Source organism: Onychostoma macrolepis, chromosome 10 (assembly GCF_012432095.1).
Source record: "Onychostoma macrolepis isolate SWU-2019 chromosome 10, ASM1243209v1, whole genome shotgun sequence".
In the NCBI taxonomy this organism is placed as follows: domain Eukaryota; kingdom Metazoa; phylum Chordata; class Actinopteri; order Cypriniformes; family Cyprinidae; genus Onychostoma; species Onychostoma macrolepis.
The window spans coordinates 730,445-747,799 of NC_081164.1; the positions used below are offsets into that span (position 1 = coordinate 730,445).

Consider the following 17,355-nt stretch of genomic DNA (forward strand, 5'->3'; position numbering starts at 1 on the left):
TACTATTTTACCCTAATAAAGACAAACAATCAGTCTGCCCACCTGGCCTGCAACCAATCACATCATTCACCTGTAAGGGTTTTGGGAGGAATATATTCTAAATGCAACCAATAAAGTCACTTTTCTGCAATGGTTTTGGGTGGGATAAATCACAAGCTTCCCAATGAAATGACTTTTCAGGAAAGTATGTGTGCTCAGTGGCCCAATAACTATCTGGTTTAGGGGTGGGTTTAGTTTCAAATCAACCAATCTATTTTGACATGAATGACCAAAAGGGAGGGCACAGTGCCACGAATGCCACCTTCATTTAGGAGATTAATTATTTTTTCGGGGGAATGCAAAAGTTTTAAATGGCTGTTGCACAGAAGAATACCTCAGTCCGAACATCCTACATCCGACTTGGTACATATCGGCAGTATACGGACCCATGGTATTTCTCGTGTCTGGTCAGTAATACTCCCAGATTTGTCCAAAAATCTGCAGTGTGTACAGGAGTTTACTGGACCTCTTTTCAAGCAGTGAGCACTCCAGCTGGAGATTGTGACACCCCCGTAATTTACACCCCTGCTGTTATTCCATGAAGATTTTCACTTCTGCCAAAAGCAGATTCAGGGTCTTGAAGGAAAATGGAAGAAATGTTGCTCCCTGTTGCTGCTACAATTAAATGCATCCCTCACCAAAGAACAAAGCCGTGTCAACATTTTACCTCATATCGCATTCACCATTTGTGTCTCTATTACTCAGGGACCTGCACCTCTCGTTTGCCATGTAAAAGTGCATTTACATTTCGGGAATGTGCTTGTTGATTTACTGTAAGAGAAAAGAGAATGAAAAAGACAAAGGATGGAAACACAGACAACAAACTAACAGAGGGTGAACTTTGGAGAAACCAAACATTTCAGACAAACCGATCAAATGTCCACACAGCAGGGGGTTTTTCCCATCACCTATGGATGAGAGCTATGGAGCCCCTAATGAGACATATGGTGGTGGACAAATTGGGATGGGAGGAAATAATATTTTTTCAGAGCTTTTGCATCTCTTGAAAACTTTTGCATTCCCCCGAAAAACTTTGCTTTCTCTCGCAAAACCTGTTGAGTTCAGACAAACACTTTTTGTTTACTTTATAGCTTGCAGTGGTTCAGACATCTCCGTACATTCACAAAGGAGCAGTTCATAGAGTTTTATTTTGAACTTGAACTCAAGAATGAGTTTGAAATGTAGTCAGTTATTTAGTTCAAGGCACAGATTTGGGATATTCTAAAATGCTTAACGTGAAAAACACTTAAAGGGGTGGTTGACTGTTTTTTTTCTAGGCTTGATTGTGTTTATGGGGTGCAGTCTAAAATGTGTTCATGCTTAGTTTTTTTAAAAACACATAATTTTTCATATAATTTACCTTTATTCCACACTGCTCTGTCCCTTCTCTGACAAACGCCTCAATTATATCCTGTTTTCATGAAGCCCCTCCCTCAGAAATACGCGATGGGCTCTGATTGGTTAGCTGGCTCAGTGTGTTGTGATTCACTAAACCACCCTAAATGTCCCGCCCCTCAGCTCAGCGGCATGTGTACCGGTTGTATTGTAAACAATGGTGTCGTCTGTATTGCTTATCAATTTGAGCCGGATTGAGACGCAGAAGATATTAGTGAAGAGGATCCGCAGAACCTGTGCAAGCAGGCTCTTAATGGTATGTTTGTTTGTTTGTTGTCTCATACGTTTAGATACGCTGTTATTATGCTTCTGCTTATGTTAGCTTTTAATATACATTTTAATTCTGATTAAAGCTTTAACACAGTACGGCAACCGCACACGCGTCCATGTATAATGCTTCTCATAGCTATGTGAAAATGTATAATTGGAACAGTTTGTTGGAGCTGATCTGACGATCTGAATGAGAGAGAGAGAGAGAGAGAGAGAGAGATGCAGAGCAGGGCGACGCGAGGAACAGGATTGAGAACCGCTGTTTTAGAACATTGATTTTGAAACTTGTGAATCTATTAGAATTGTTAGAAGACAGAATCGTGATTCATATATGAATAGATTTTTACGTGCACCCCTAGCTTTCTCTTCCTCTTCTCTAAAGCAGCACAGCATGCCCTCGACCCCTTCCTTACATGTTCCCGAGGGCGGGGTTTATCCGTGACGGTATCAGACCCGGGAAATAGTTTGTTGTAGTCCCTTACCAGCCATTTTTGTAGGCATTAAAGTTCCAGAATTTTAAAAGACGATATCTCTGTTTGCATTGAACTTTCAGCGCTGCAACTTTGCAGATATTGTTTATGCTCAAACAGCAACATCACACACTAACCAAGGTTAAAAAAGTTAAATTGCAATCAACCACCCTTTAATGTGGCTTAATGTAGTAAAACAGTGACATTGGAGGGCCAAATTCAGTGCAAATCTTAAAGCATTCTTTTTACAGACAAGCAGAATAGCCCAGAATATGAATTTGCATGTTAAGCTTTTTCTACCCCATCGAAAACCGTTATAACGTGAAACTTTGCATATTCCATTCATATTCTGGTCTCATCTGCTTTCCTGTCCATAGAATAATTTATTAATAAACTGTATTCCAGATTTGCTATCTGAGCTGTTTGAACCTCTGCAAGCTGTAAAATAAACAGCAAGTGTTTGTCAGAACGTAACAGGTTTTGCCAGAGAATGCAAAAGTTTTGGGAGAGGATGCAAATAACAAAATACTAAGAACACAATGGCTCTGAAAAATATTTTTTCCTCCCATCACAGATTTTTTTCAACACCATGTCGCTTTAGGGCTCCTTAATGAGTCATATCAGACTTGTTAGTTCATATTTGGTTTGAGTTGTTGGTTCAATCAACAAACTCATGTAGTAAAAAAAATATCAGACATGCACAGAGCACAGCCGTCTTTGATATGACTTATTAATAAAAATGCTTGAGATGCAAAAGTGCTGCAACTGTACACCAGAAACATGAGAACACCTACAGTCAAACCAGAGCCAAGCAACAGGCTTAGCTATTAAATACACCGTCTGTACAAACCATATAAGGAATGCCTGATTGCACAAAAATCTTTGTGATGTTTTTTAAGTACACTTCAAACAATTCACTGCACTCCAATGGTGATGGAAAGTTTATGCTTGATATTTATGAGGATGTTAAGCACTCAACTGTACATGTATAAATCATGTGAACACCTTTAGAGAGCAGCCCAAAGAAGAAAACAAAACTAGAGGCATTTTGTATTGCATGGTGGGAAAGTACTACTTACAGAAAAGTTCTAAAAACTGCTAGATCTGCTAACTTTTCGTCTCTCTTAGAAGAAAACAAACACACCCCCAGGCATTTATTCAATACAGTGGCTAAATTAGCAAAAAATAAACCATCAACAGACACAGACATTCCCCAACAGCACAGCAGTACTGACTATATGAACTTCTTTACTTCCAAGTTTGAAGACTCTTATTCCGAGGTCACCATAGCCATATGGATCCAGTCTGTATCCAGATCCAGTCCATATCCAGACCAGTTGGTGTATCAGCACATAGAGATGACCTCTACAGCCCTGAATGTCAGCGGAGACCATGTCAACTAGATGAGCCTCAGAGACAAATCCCCTGCGAAGACCTCGTCACGTCGACGACCATCGGCACAAGACCACGGTAACCAGATGAGTTCTCTGCACAATCTGGCCTGTGTTGCAGCTTGGAATTAAACCACACCATGCTGGTTTCATCTGGCTAGAGGAGAACTGGCTCTCTGACTGAGCCTGGTTTCTCCCAAGGTTTTTTCTCCATTTCTGTCACCGATGAAGTTTTGGTTCCTTGTCACTGTCGCCTTTGGCTTGCTTAGTTGGGGACACTTGACTGATTGCACAGACACTATTGGAAGAGAGCTGAATTAGATGATGACATCACTGAATCATCAATGAACTGACTTTAGCTGAAAAAAAAAATGACTCTTTGTTATTATTCTATTGCACTATTGACAAACTAGTGTCCTGTTTGACACTGTAAAGCTGCTTTGACACAATCAGTACTGTATAAAGCACTGTACAAATAAAGGTGGCTTGACTTGACTTGACTTTAGGTTTCTTATAATATCAGGTGGTTGAGCTCAAAGCATCTGAATAAACCATTAAAGAGAACATTAAGGCTGTGTATTTAGATTTGCATTCCTTCTCACACCACAAATCATCTTCATTAATATGACTTTGACCTATTTATAAATACGCTCAACTTGCAGATGTCTTGAAACTGTATACCAAAGCCATTTGACAGCTCCTCCACAGCCATGCCCGCATTGGTAGAGTGCCAGCTGGATTATCTGACAGCATGAAGAAGCACTGAAAACCTGAGTGTCTGATTCCCATTCCCACTCAGCCAAATGTCTAAGATATTCGCTCTTGCCAAAACAAATCTATTAATGTGGACAGAGTAGAAGCATTTATTTGGACAGCTGCATTATGCTTGTCTTGAATACTTCATTTATTGCCTTTTAGAAAAGGAGAATATACTTGGATATATTTGTCTAATTTTATTTATTTATTTATTTAATGAGGAAAGACCTCTTTGAGATTAAAAAATCACTTTTACATGAGTGTCCTGGCCAAGATAGGCAGCCAAGTGTAACCTATTACACATATACACAAACATTTACAAATCATTGACTCATCCTCCAATTCTCAAATGATATTTGAGATGATAAATAAAAATGATATAAGTTTTCAAAAACAAATATTATAGCTTTAATTTCATTTAGAGAGAATTCCAATTCATAGGGTACAGCATAAGCTCTTTTGAATAGTTCAGTTCAGACAATAGGTGCAGAAAGAGACATTTTGGGAAGAACTAAATAAACAACCAACAATTTTCTGTTGAACAAAACAAAAATAGGAGGGCAAATGAAATTTGTTGTATCGTTATTGATCAATGGGCCTTTTAATCTTCTCTTTCCTGCTTTTTATTGCTGAATGTATTTTACACTCCATGGTTTAAGTTGTGTTGGGGTATACATTATCCTATTTAAATAAAAATGAAATAAAAACGGACTGTCCTGTTTAAGTAAAAATTGGGTTTACAGTATAGACTTCATCTATAGATTTTCATCTTGTGTGAATCCCCAGTCAGTGGAGCATCATCCATTTATATGCTGTATGACCTTCACAAAGGGAAAAAAAATATATAAATAAAAAAATAAACATATATATATATTGCTTTTACACTTTTTGGCCCACTGATGCTATGCATATCAAGTGCTTGAAGGTACAAGTAAAATTATTTAAATGCAAAGACATTAGATTGACTTCTCTTATCAATCAGTCTGTGGGGGCGTGTAATTGTATCTTAGGATAAAAACAGAACAGAACACATTTATCATAAATAGAAAGTAAAATCCAGCCCATTATAACCAAATACAGCGGCTGCACTGCTGAGACAACATTGTCTATATAAAAGGAGACATCTTGGACCTCAGGGACTAAGTTAAATTTATACTTTTAATTAATTTATTTATTTTACTGTTACATTTGGTTGTCATTAATAGGAATGTTTGATATTGTTAAAAGAAAAATGGCATACATGGGATCAAACCTTTCTGGCTTTGAAAACAAAAAGGTGAGCAGCTTGGACGAACATGTAATGATATACTGCATCTCAGTGGCGGCTGCTGGTCTTTCAAAGAGGGGAAGCTCATTTTCGGCCTACATCATAAAAATTGTCCTTTAAATTAATACGTAAATTCTGCCCTATGTTCCTTTTCAAGAAAATGCTCTGTGACCCTGTCGTACCAACTAGGCAGTTTTTTTTTTTTTAAGACAGACAGACATAATAGGTAAGTGTTAGTATTAGTTGGTCAGGTGCTGGTAAAAAAGATGTGTCTTTAGATGATTTTTGAAAATGGCTAAAGACTCAGCTTTACGAATTGAGATCGGGAGGTCATTCCACCAGCTGGGCACAGTCCAGGAAAAGGTCCGTGAGAGAGATTTGGTACCTCTTTGTGATGGCACCACAAGGCGTCGTTCACTTGCAGAACGCAAGCTTCTGGAGGGTGCATAAGTTTGAACTAGTGAGTTTAGATATATTGGTGCAGTGCTAGTTGTCATCTTGTAGGCAAATATCAGTACCTTGAATTTGATGCGAGCGGCTATTGGTAGCCAGTGCAACCTGATGAAGAGAGGGGTAACGTGAGCCTTCCTCGGTTCATTAAAGACCACTCTGACTGCTGCATTCTGGATCAGTTGTAGAGGCTTGATAATATTTGCAGGAAGGCCTGCCAAGAGCGCGTTACAATAGTCCAGTCTGGACAGAACAAGAGCTTGGACAAGGAGTTGTGCAGCTTGCTCAGACAGGAAGGGTCTAATCTTCCTAACGTTGTATAAGGAAAATCTGCAGGACCGGGCCGTTGTAGCAATATTGCACCCAACTTTAAGGCAAACAGGGTGCGCTTTAGGTCTGTGAGCGAGAAACTTCGAAACTCTGTCTTTGAAAAATATATCTATAGAGAGTGAAATGTCTACTTTCAAATGAAAAAACAAAATTCAAATAGAAAACGTGTTAGCATGGATGATTTACAAAAAATTTAATGTGTGCAATGTAGCCTACACTGTGCATAAACTGGCTTTCAGTTCAATATAATAACAAAAAACTACATTTTGGGTTTTAAGGTGGGCACGCTGTGATCTGTACTATATTTTTACTGTAACTGACAGATTTCAGCCAAAAATAAATTAATAAAAAATAAAAATAAAAATAAAAAACGGGAGTGGGAGGGAATGGAAGTAATTCTTCCGGGAGTGGAACGGGACCGGATTTTTCCCCAGTTTTTTTTGTGGGATTGGGACGGGCCGAAATTTTTTTTTTGTGGGAGTGGGACGGGAGAGGTTTGAAAATGCACTCCCGTGTCACCCTCTATTGCACATACAAGGAATTTCTTTTAGTGTCAAAAGCTTCCAGCTCACAGAGACAACAACGACACACAGACAATAAAAATAAGATGAGAATAAAAAAGCATTTCCTGGTATATATATGTGTGTGTGTGTGTGTGTGTGTCAGTCTGGTATATGTGGCACAAGTTTGCCTATTTAAACATGAAGCTGGTTTTCCTAACTTACCATAAAGACCAGGTAGCAAGAAAAAGTAATCACAAAAACATTAGAAGAAATGTAGCAGGAACATTATTACACTATTCACATAATATGTTGTGCAATTAAATAATTAAGATTCACTAACAAACTACAAAATACATAAATTTTAAAACAGATCAGATAATGCTAGACTGTTAAATAAATAAATAAATAACTGCTGCGTGACATATATTTCATGAACCTAAATAAAAAAACTGAGAAAATGTTTGACAGTCAGCTTAAAAAATATATACTTACAAAGCCAAAGTCTGTGCTGTGGTGTGCTGTGGTGTGGTGTGCTGTGGTGTGCTGTGCTGTGCTGTGCTGTGCTGTGCTGTGGTGTGCTGTGGTGTGGTGTGGTGTGCTGTGCTGTGGTGTGCTGTGGTGTGCTGTGCTGTGTGTGCTGTGCTGTGGTGTGGTGTGCTGTGCTGTGTTGTGTTGTGGTGTGTTGTGTTGTGTTGTGGTGTGCTGTGTTGTGTTGTGTTGTGTTGTGGTGTGCTGTGGTGTGCTATGCTGTGCTGTGCTGTGCTGTGCTGTGCTGTGCTGTGCTGTGGTGTGGTGTGCTGTGGTGTGCTGTGGTGTGCTGTGGTTTGCTGTGCTGTGGTGTGCTGTGCTGTGGTGTGCTGTGGTGTGGTGTGCTGTGGTGTGGTGTGGTGTGGTGTGCTGTGCTGTGCTGTGCTGTGCTGTGCTGTGCGGTGGTGTGGTGTGGTGGTGTGCTGTGCTGTGCTGTGCTGTGCTGTGCTGTGGTGTGGTGTGCTGTGCTGTGGTGTGCTGTGCTGTGCTGTGGTGTGCCGTGGTGTGGTGTGGTGTGGTGTGGTGTGGTGTGCTGTGCTGTGCTGTGCTGTGCTGTGCTGTGTGCTGTGCTGTGGTGTGGTGTGCTGTGCTGTGTTGTGTTGTGTTGTGTTGTGTTGTGTTGTGGTGTGCTGTGTTGTGTTGTGTTGTGTTGTGGTGTGCTGTGGTGTGCTATGCTGTGCTGTGCTGTGCTGTGCTGTGCTGTGCTGTGCTGTGGTGTGGTGTGCTGTGGTGTGCTGTGGTGTGCTGTGGTTTGCTGTGCTGTGGTGTGCTGTGCTGTGGTGTGCTGTGGTGTGGTGTGCTGTGGTGTGGTGTGGTGTGGTGTGCTGTGCTGTGCTGTGCTGTGCTGTGCTGTGCGGTGGTGTGGTGTGGTGTGCTGTGCTGTGCTGTGCTGTGCTGTGCTGTGCTGTGGTGTGGTGTGCTGTGCTGTGGTGTGCTGTGCTGTGCTGTGGTGTGCCGTGGTGTGGTGTGGTGTGGTGTGGTGTGGTGTGCTGTGCTGTGCTGTGCTGTGCTGTGCTGTGGTGTGCTGTGGTGTGGTTTTTAAATTAATAAAAAATAAAAATAAAAATAAAAAACGGGAGTGGGAGGGAATGGAAGTAATTCTTCCGGGAGTGGAACGGGACCGGATTTTTCCCAGTTTTTTCGTGGGATTGGGACGGGACTAAATTTTTTTTTTGTGGGAGTGGGACGGAGAGGTTTGAAAATGCACTCCGTGTCACCCTCTATTGCACATACAAGGAATTTCTTTTAGTGTCAAAAGCTTCCAGCTCACAGAGACAACAACGACACACAGACAATAAAAATAAGATGAGAATAAAAAAGCATTTCCTGGTATATATATGTGTGTGTGTGTGTGTGTGTGTGTGTGTGTCTCAGTCTGGTATATGTGGCACAAGTTTGCCTATTTAAACATGAAGCTGGTTTTCCTAACTTACCATAAAGACCAGGTAGCAAGAAAAGTAATCACAAAAATATTAGAAGAAATGTAGCAGGAACATTATTACACTATTCACATAATATGTTGTGTAATTAAATAATTAAGATTCACTAACAAACTATAAAATACATAAATTTTAAAACAGATCAGATAATGCTAGACTGTTAAATAAATAAATAAATAAATAACTGCTGCGTGACATATATTTCATGAACCTAAATAAAAAAACTGAGAAAATGTTTGACAGTCAGCTTAAAAAATATATACTTACAAAGCCAAAGTCTGTGCTGTGATGTGCTGTGCTGTGCTGTGCTGTGGTATGCTGTGCTGTGCTGTGGTGTGCCGTGGTGTGCCGTGCTGTGGTATGCTGTGCTGTGCTGTGGTGTGGTGTGGTGTGCTGTGGTGTGGTGTGGTGTGGTGTGATGTGTTGTGATGTGATGTGATGTGATGTGATGTGGTGTGCTGTGCTGTGTTGTGTTGTGGTGTGGTGTGCTGTGGTGTGGTGTGCTGTGGTGTGCTGTGCTGTGGTGTGCTGTGGTGTGCTGTGGTGTGGTGTGCTGTGGTGTGCTATGGTGTGGTGTGTTGTGGTGTGGTGTGGTGTGGTGTGCTGTGCTGTGGTGTGCTGTGCTGTGCTGTGCTGTGCTGTGCTGTGGTGTGGTGTGGTGTGGTGCTGTGCTGGTGTGGTGTGGTGTGCTGTGCTGTGCTGTGGTGTGCTGTGCTGTGCTGTGCTGTGTGGTGTGGTGTGCTGTGCTGTGGTGTGGTGGTGTGGTGTGGTGTGTGTGCTGTGCTGTGGTGTGGTGTGCTGTGTTGTGTTGTGGTGTGGTGTGCTGTGTGGTGTGGTGTGGTGTGCTGTGCTGTGCTGTGGTGTGCTGTGCTGTGCTGTGCTGTGTTGTGTTGTGGTGTGGTGTGCTGTGGTGTGGTGGTGTGGTGTGGTGTGCTGTGCTGTGGTGTGGTGTGCTGTGTTGTGTTGTGGTGTGGTGTGCTGTGGTGTGGTGTGGTGTGGTGTGGTGTGCTGTGGTGTGCTGTGCTGTGGTGTGCTGTGGTTTGCTGTGCTGTGGTGTGCTGTGGTGTGCTGTGCTGTGCTGTGCTGTGCTGTGGTGTGCTGTGCTGTGGTGTGCTGTGCTGTGCTGTGCTGTGGTGTGGAGGCTTTTGGGTGCAGCAGCTACTGACACAAACAAAGGGAGAAAATAAAAGCCTCACTCAATATCAGATAATGTTTGTACAAACTGAACAGGGCAAATCCAAGATGCAGGATGACTGCTTGACTGATCACTTACAACAATCGGATGACAATCTGAATAAAGAAAAAAAAATTAGAATAAATATTTTCATTATTGAAAATAATTATAATTTTACTTGAATATGACTTTTATTTCTTTCCTGGTGTATACACATGCATACATGTTTTACTTTTATTGTAATTATTTGTTATTAAAAAGCAGAAATATTATTATTTTTACTATTATTATCTCTTAAGGATAGGCTACATTGGCTTGTGTGAGTCTTCTGTCTCTCGCTCGCTCTATCACACACGATGAGAGAGAGAGAGAGAGAGCGTTCAGTGTGCGTCAGTGTCGCGCGCTCTCACTCAGACAAATCTGTGAGACAACACTGCTTAAATGTGAAAATATTAATGATAATTGTAAAATTAATATATAGGCTAAATTTTTTTTAAAACTAACGTTACCTTGACCGACATGAATGTGAAACGAAAGGAGATTTTCTCAATTCTAGCAGATCTGCGCAAATGACGTCACACAGATATAACGGCATTAACGGTAATTAACAGAGCAGAAGAGCGGGCCGTACAAAATAAAGACGAAAAGACTCGTTTGAACAGTGAACAGTAGGCTTATGGTACATTTAAATGACAGGCCGTCGATTTTATACTCATGTACACAAAAACACTTTACCTCGTGCCCACATAGCAATTTTTCTCTGGCCCAGCTCCGGCCCACACAATCAGCTTTTGCTTGGCCCACATACCGCAATGACTTATGGTCCTAGTGTGTACCAAGTCTGGATTCCAGACAAGGGCCACACATGGGCCAGAACTTTGTTTACAGAGTGCTGTATCAAAGCATATTAAATGCAAAGTTGACTGGAAGGAATAATTTGGGTAGGAAAAGGTGCACAAGCAACAGGGATGACTACAAGCTTGAGAATACTGTCAAGCAAAGCTGATTCAAACGCTTGTGAGAGCTTCACAAGGAGAGAACTGAAGCTGGAGTCAGTGCATCAAGAGTCACCACGCTCAGACGTCTTCAGGAAAAGGGCTACCAAGCCACTTCTGAACCAGAGACAACGTCAGAAGCATCTTACCTTGGCTGTGGAGAAAAAGAACTGACTGTTGCTCAGTGGTCCAAAGTCCTCTTTTCAGATGAAAGTAAATTTTGCATTTCATTTGAAAATCAAGGTCCCAGAGTCTGGAGGAAGACTGGAGAGGCACAGAATCCATGTTTCTTGAAGTCCAGTGTGAAGTTTCCACAGTCTGTGATGATTTGGGCTGCCATGTCATCTGCTGGTGTTGGTCCACTGTGTTTTCTGAAGTCCACAGTCAACGCAGCCATCTACCAGGACATTTTAGAGCACTTCATGCTTCCTACTATCGACAAGCTTTATGGAGATGCTGATTTCATTTTCCAGCAGGACTTGGCACCTGCCCACACTGCCAAAGGTACCAAAAGCTGGTTCGATGACCATGGTGTTACTGTGCTTGACTGGCCAGAAAACTCGTCTGACCTGAACCCCATAGAGAATCTATGGGGTATTGTCAAGAGGAAGATGAGAGACACCAGATGCAACAATGCAGATGAGCTGAAGGCCACTATCAAAGAAACCTGGGCTTCCATACCACCTCAGCAGTGCCACAAACTGATCACCTCCATGCCACGCTGAATTGAGGCAGTAATTAAAGCAAAAGGAGCCCCTACCAAGTATTGAGTACATATACAGTAAATGAACATACTTTCCAGAAGGCCAACAATTCACTAAAAATGTTTTTTTTATTGGTCTTATGAAGTATTCTAATTTGTTGAGATTGGTGGGTTTTTGTTAAATGTGGGCCAAAATCATCACAATTAAAAGAACCAAAGACTTAAACTACTTCAGTCTGTGTGCATTGAATTTATTTAATACACGAGTTTCACAATTTGAGTTGAATTACTGAAATAAATGAACTTTTCCACGACATTATAATTTATTCAGATGCACCTGTATATTCATAGGCGCCACAAGGTTAGAGTCATCATCCGAACAGTGTATTAAACACTCTGACTGTAACACTTGCACTTTGTTCTGCCATACTTCTCTATTCTGTGATGTACGTTGAAAATAACAGAAATACCGGTATATCAAGAACAAGGAACATTTAAATATGAGGTGTTAAAAATAGCATCAGGACTAGCCATTTCCAATTATGTTATGTGTTAGTCTGTGCAACAAAGTATTGTGAAGTAATCGAACGTGAAATTTCGAAATCACATGAAATTTCAGCCATCTTGCACTACTTCCATCTCTGCATCTCCACACACTCAATCTTTTTTTAATTATTCACGAAGTTGTTATCGTATAAAACAGGTATCAAATGAAAGAGTGGACCTTCTGCTTCACAGTGACACTAGTACCTTGCTTATAGAACAAAGATGGTCGGAGTAATCTTAATTTGAAAATGCATCAAATTAAACAAAGTTGCAATCATCGGCCATTTCTTTACTCATTTTCACACAGCTGAGTCACAGCTGAATAAGTTGCAAAGTACTTGTGGCCTCCAAGGGTAACACATATCAAAATAAACAGCAGGACATACCTTTTCAGATGATGCTAGATGCTAATATATTGTGATGATGCTATGCTTATCATTACAACAAAGTATGGTGGAGTAATCTGGTTTTGAAACTAGCACCAGGAGTTGTTGTTGCATAATATACTATTTCATATACAGTTCATACATATTTTTTCAAATTGCTAGGTCATGGATTGTTCCACCATCATGGTTCTGATATCACCAGATTACAGACAGTCTTGTCTATCCTTATCTGAAAAGATATCCCCCCTAACATCAATATCTTTTGAGATAGATATACAAATATAACAATTTAATAGATGCAAAAAATTGTTTTATTTAATGTGAAGGCTAATATAAAATGTATACAACAAATATCATGTCAAATTATGTCAGATCTGGATAGCCCTGACTGTCCTGAAAAAACAACATATAGGATGTATGGCTACCTCTTACAATAGACTTCATACAAACCTGCTGTGCAGATACTGTAGGACGATAATGGCTAAAACAATGATTGTCCCAAAAGATTAGTAAAGCTACTCATTTGAAATGGTTACCATATTTCAAAGTACTTATATGGACTCTACAAACAAACTGGTACCAAAGAGATTTTGCCACCTTAGGTGGTACCAAATTCTGGCTTGGCCCATGGACTAAGGGTGAAGATTTTAAAAAAACTCCGGTTGCAGTGTTATCATGTAACGTTAGACAGCAAAACCAGAGTTTTTGGCTTGTGACGTCGGAGCCTGCGCTGTTATCTCCGCCTACTTGAAACTTTGTCAGGCTTCTGATTGCCCAGCATGGCCTAAAACACATCAACGTTACGCATTTACATAAATAGTACAAAAGTCAAATAAAATATCCTGAAATTTCATCATGTATTGTTTAGTAGGCCTACATCAAACTGTAAATTGAATGAGAATATGAAAGCAGTGAATGCAAAACATTGTTTGAAGTCAGTTGTATATAAATAAAGCAACAGGATATACTATTCTATAATATAACATATAATATAATATAATAATATAATATAATATCATATGAGCCATGAATATAATTTCACATGTAAACACAATTAAACACAATATGAGCTTTAAGTTATGCATTTTAAAAATATATTTTCAAAATGTATTTCAATATATTTAACAGTGTTTCACATATATGTGAATATATTACCTTACTGTATGGGAAAATATTGGGATTTTAGTCAAAAATATTTGAAATGGATTTTAAATGTGGGTCAAGATCGGCAATACTTATGTGGCCCACATATCTACATTTGACATCTGGGCCAAATACTACATTTGACATCTGGCCCATGTCTTGTGTGCCGTCTTAAACCCGGTACCACCTCTGCCAAACTCGGGCCATGTTTGGCCCACATGCTGTATGCCAGTGCCGGATGAATGGCAGATGAATATATGAATATATATATAAAAAACAGAATATATTATTCTATAATATACTATATAATATCATATATTATATAATATCATGAGGCATGAATATAATTTTGCATACAAACACATAATAACACACAGTATGAGCTTTATGTTATGCATTTTAAAAATATATTTTCAAAATATATTTAACAGTTTCTCATTTATGTGAATATATTACCTTTCTGTATGGGAAAACATTGGCATTTTACTCAAAAATATTTGAAATGGATTTTAAATGTGGGTCAAGATCGGCAATACTTATGTGGCCCAGATATCTACTTTTGACATCTGGGCCAAATACTACATTTGACATCTGGAGGGCCCCCCGTCACAATAATTATATATATAGCTTTAATATGGGATTTTTATCCTATCAACATTTTTGATGCACTGAAATTTCATAATTCTTGTTACTAATTACAATATCACAAAAAATAATACTAGCCTAAGTAAAACCAAGCTTACTTAAGACAAGTAAACAGTCATGAATGACAAGAGAACAAAGATACATAAATCGACTTACTTGGAAAAACTTAAAACACTGAATAAAAAACATTATATTGTATAAAGTAAATGTACAAATAGACTGAATAGTCTTCACTGTATAAATTCAATATAGATGAATTCTTATTTTACAAAAGTGATTCAGTCAAGGACATGGAGTGATTTTCTTTCTGATGTTTGATTCACATTATTGACACAAATGGCAACAGCAGCTATATCAGGCTGCTTTTGAGGAATAGTTCACCCAAAAATGAAAATTCTGTTGTTTTTCTTAACCTGTATGAGTTTCCTTCTGCTGTTGAACGCAAAAGAATATATTGGGAACAATGCTGGTAACCAAACAGCTGCTGCATGACTTTCATATATGAAAAAAAAGAAAGAAATAAAAATACACTATTGGAATCAATGGGGCCCAGAAACCTTCTTGTTATGAACATTCTTCAAAATATTTTCTTTTATGTTTAGGTGAACAAAGAAATTCATACAGGTTCAGAATAACTCGAGGCTGAGTAAATGATGACAGTATTTTAATTTTTGGGTGATCTATCCCTTTAAAATCACATCATAAAACGCCAGGAACTCACATAGCCTACACTTAACATGCATGCTTTATCTTTAACTATAATATTCATGTAAGACACAAATGACTGTTTACGAGGATACTCGCATTTTGACACATAGGCCTAACCATATTTGAACGTTTAAGCTCAAGGCGCGAAAAATAACTCAAGTTTAGGCAGGTGCTTAACGCGCCGCGCGTTTTTAGGCTGTAACGCGTGCATTTGCCAAAATAATTTCTGCCCCGTTTCTTAATGTCCCTGAACAGTTACATTTGTTTTAAAACCACAATGTTTAAAATGAGTTTAAATGATAAACTAACATCATGAATAACATCGGAATATTTCTCAACCCAAAAGCGAATATAGGCCTATAGAGGTTGTTCAAATACAACAAGCAATATACATCCATCAATCTAATAATCAAACTAACCTAAAATCTGTGTCGACAATGACGCTGTGTTTTTATCTACTCCATGTGTCCGGTCCACTTGCTGTTCCACAACTTCCACTCCATCATCAGCTTTAGTAAAATAACCTGATAGCTGGGAATTTTACTGACTAACTCATGTTTTTCCCTCTCTCCTTATTTTTATTTTTTTTAGAATAGCCCCTCTCTCACATTTTATTTATTTAATTTTATTTTTTGAATAGTAGACATTTTTACTTTTCGAAGATTGTTCTTTGCATGACCATTTCCAGATTACGCCAGAACGAAGCGAAGAGAGGTGAGTGCGGACGCAGCGGTCACCTGATAGATAGGCTACACAGGTCGTTCAAAAGCAATATATAAAATAAATGCATTTGATTGGTAAAACAAATGCAAACGTGACGTTTCAATCTCTAATGGTACTGCACTGAATTTATGGAAAAGCTCCACTAAATAATAATGCTAATAAGTGGGGGGCGTGGTGGGGCTTTGGCGATCGGCGCTACCAATGACCAGTCAATCTACTCCACAGCCAATCACAGGCCCCTCCTTGCTCAGGCCCGGGGCTTCAGCCCGCCTAATAATGGTTAATGCGGCCCTGTGTATATATATATATATATATATATATATATATATATATATAATCTGAGATGTAGGCTACATTTAAGTCATTACCTCATGTTATATTTTACCTGCCAAAAAAAAAAAATTACACACACACACACACGTTTGTTTTGTGAAAAGTGGGGACACCTAAACCCTACACCTAAACCTACCCCTTACAGGAGACTTTCTGTATTTCAGATTTTCAATACACTCCATCTCTTCTCCTTGTAATACCTGTCATACCCTTGTCATTATACAAATCTATGTCCTGATTTGTCACAAAACGCAGTAGCCACTCAATGCAGAACAAAGATCCAGGGGCGGGGATGGATCCACATCCAGGGGTGGAGATGGGTGGGTTTTAGGGATCAGGGGTGGAGACTGGTAGGTTTAGGTAAATGTAAGGTGGCAGGAGTTGGCTCTAGATCCAACCACACTCCCTGGATCTTGTGTTCTGCAGTGTGGACCATCTCCGCGCACGCATACACACACACATACACACACACACAAATATATATATATATATATATATATATATATATATATATATATATATATATATATATATTGTTACAGTTATTAATAATAAAGTTTCACTCACTGATTTCAGAAGATGGCAGCAGAGAATCACTTATTGGCTCATTCTACCCACTAGCCTAAGTTTTGCTGTGGTACTTTTATTTGGACATAATAAAATCACTATTATAACATCTGAAATCATATTTTGTAAAGTTTACCACTTATTACTGAGGTATCAGTTTTTGCAATCACACACAGTCAGAAAGTGTCAATTTAGAGGAAGGGAACATTTTTAAATTATAAGCAAAGTCTATTTGAGGTCAGCCTAAAAATGAATAGAAATATTAATTAAAATAATAATAAAATTGAATAAATAACTTTGACATGCAAAAGGTTTGACAACTCTAAAGCGTTTGTTTAAAAATATATATTTTTGTAATTTTATAATTCAGCCTAATTGATTGATTGTGTGTGTACAGGTTTAATTTCCATTGTGGGGACCAAATATTCAGATAAGGAGCAAATAAGGAGTAAAACCTGAATTTTTGACATTTTAGGACTGAGACTTCTGGCCCACAGTCGGGCTGAATGTGGCTGAATGTGGCTAAATATGCCGTTTCTCAACCAGAATCGGGCCAGTTCCACAGATCCAAAACCTAGCCAAATCTAGCAACCA

The 17,355-nt window shown here is 39.2% G+C and overlaps 1 protein-coding gene across 3 annotated transcripts in view; it reads right to left on the reverse strand.

Annotated features, from left to right (window-relative positions):
* Nucleotides 1–17,355, reverse strand: part of LOC131548191 (major intrinsically disordered NOTCH2-binding receptor 1-like) — an 87,299-nt gene that overhangs the window by 65,454 nt on the left and 4,490 nt on the right. For all 3 annotated transcript variants that reach the window (XM_058789306.1, XM_058789303.1, XM_058789304.1), the window contains one exon: nucleotides 3,410–3,863. In XM_058789306.1, coding sequence (XP_058645289.1) covers nucleotides 3,410–3,568 — 159 coding nt within the window. In that variant the 5' untranslated portion in view covers nucleotides 3,569–3,863. The remainder of the gene's footprint in view (nucleotides 1–3,409; nucleotides 3,864–17,355) is intronic.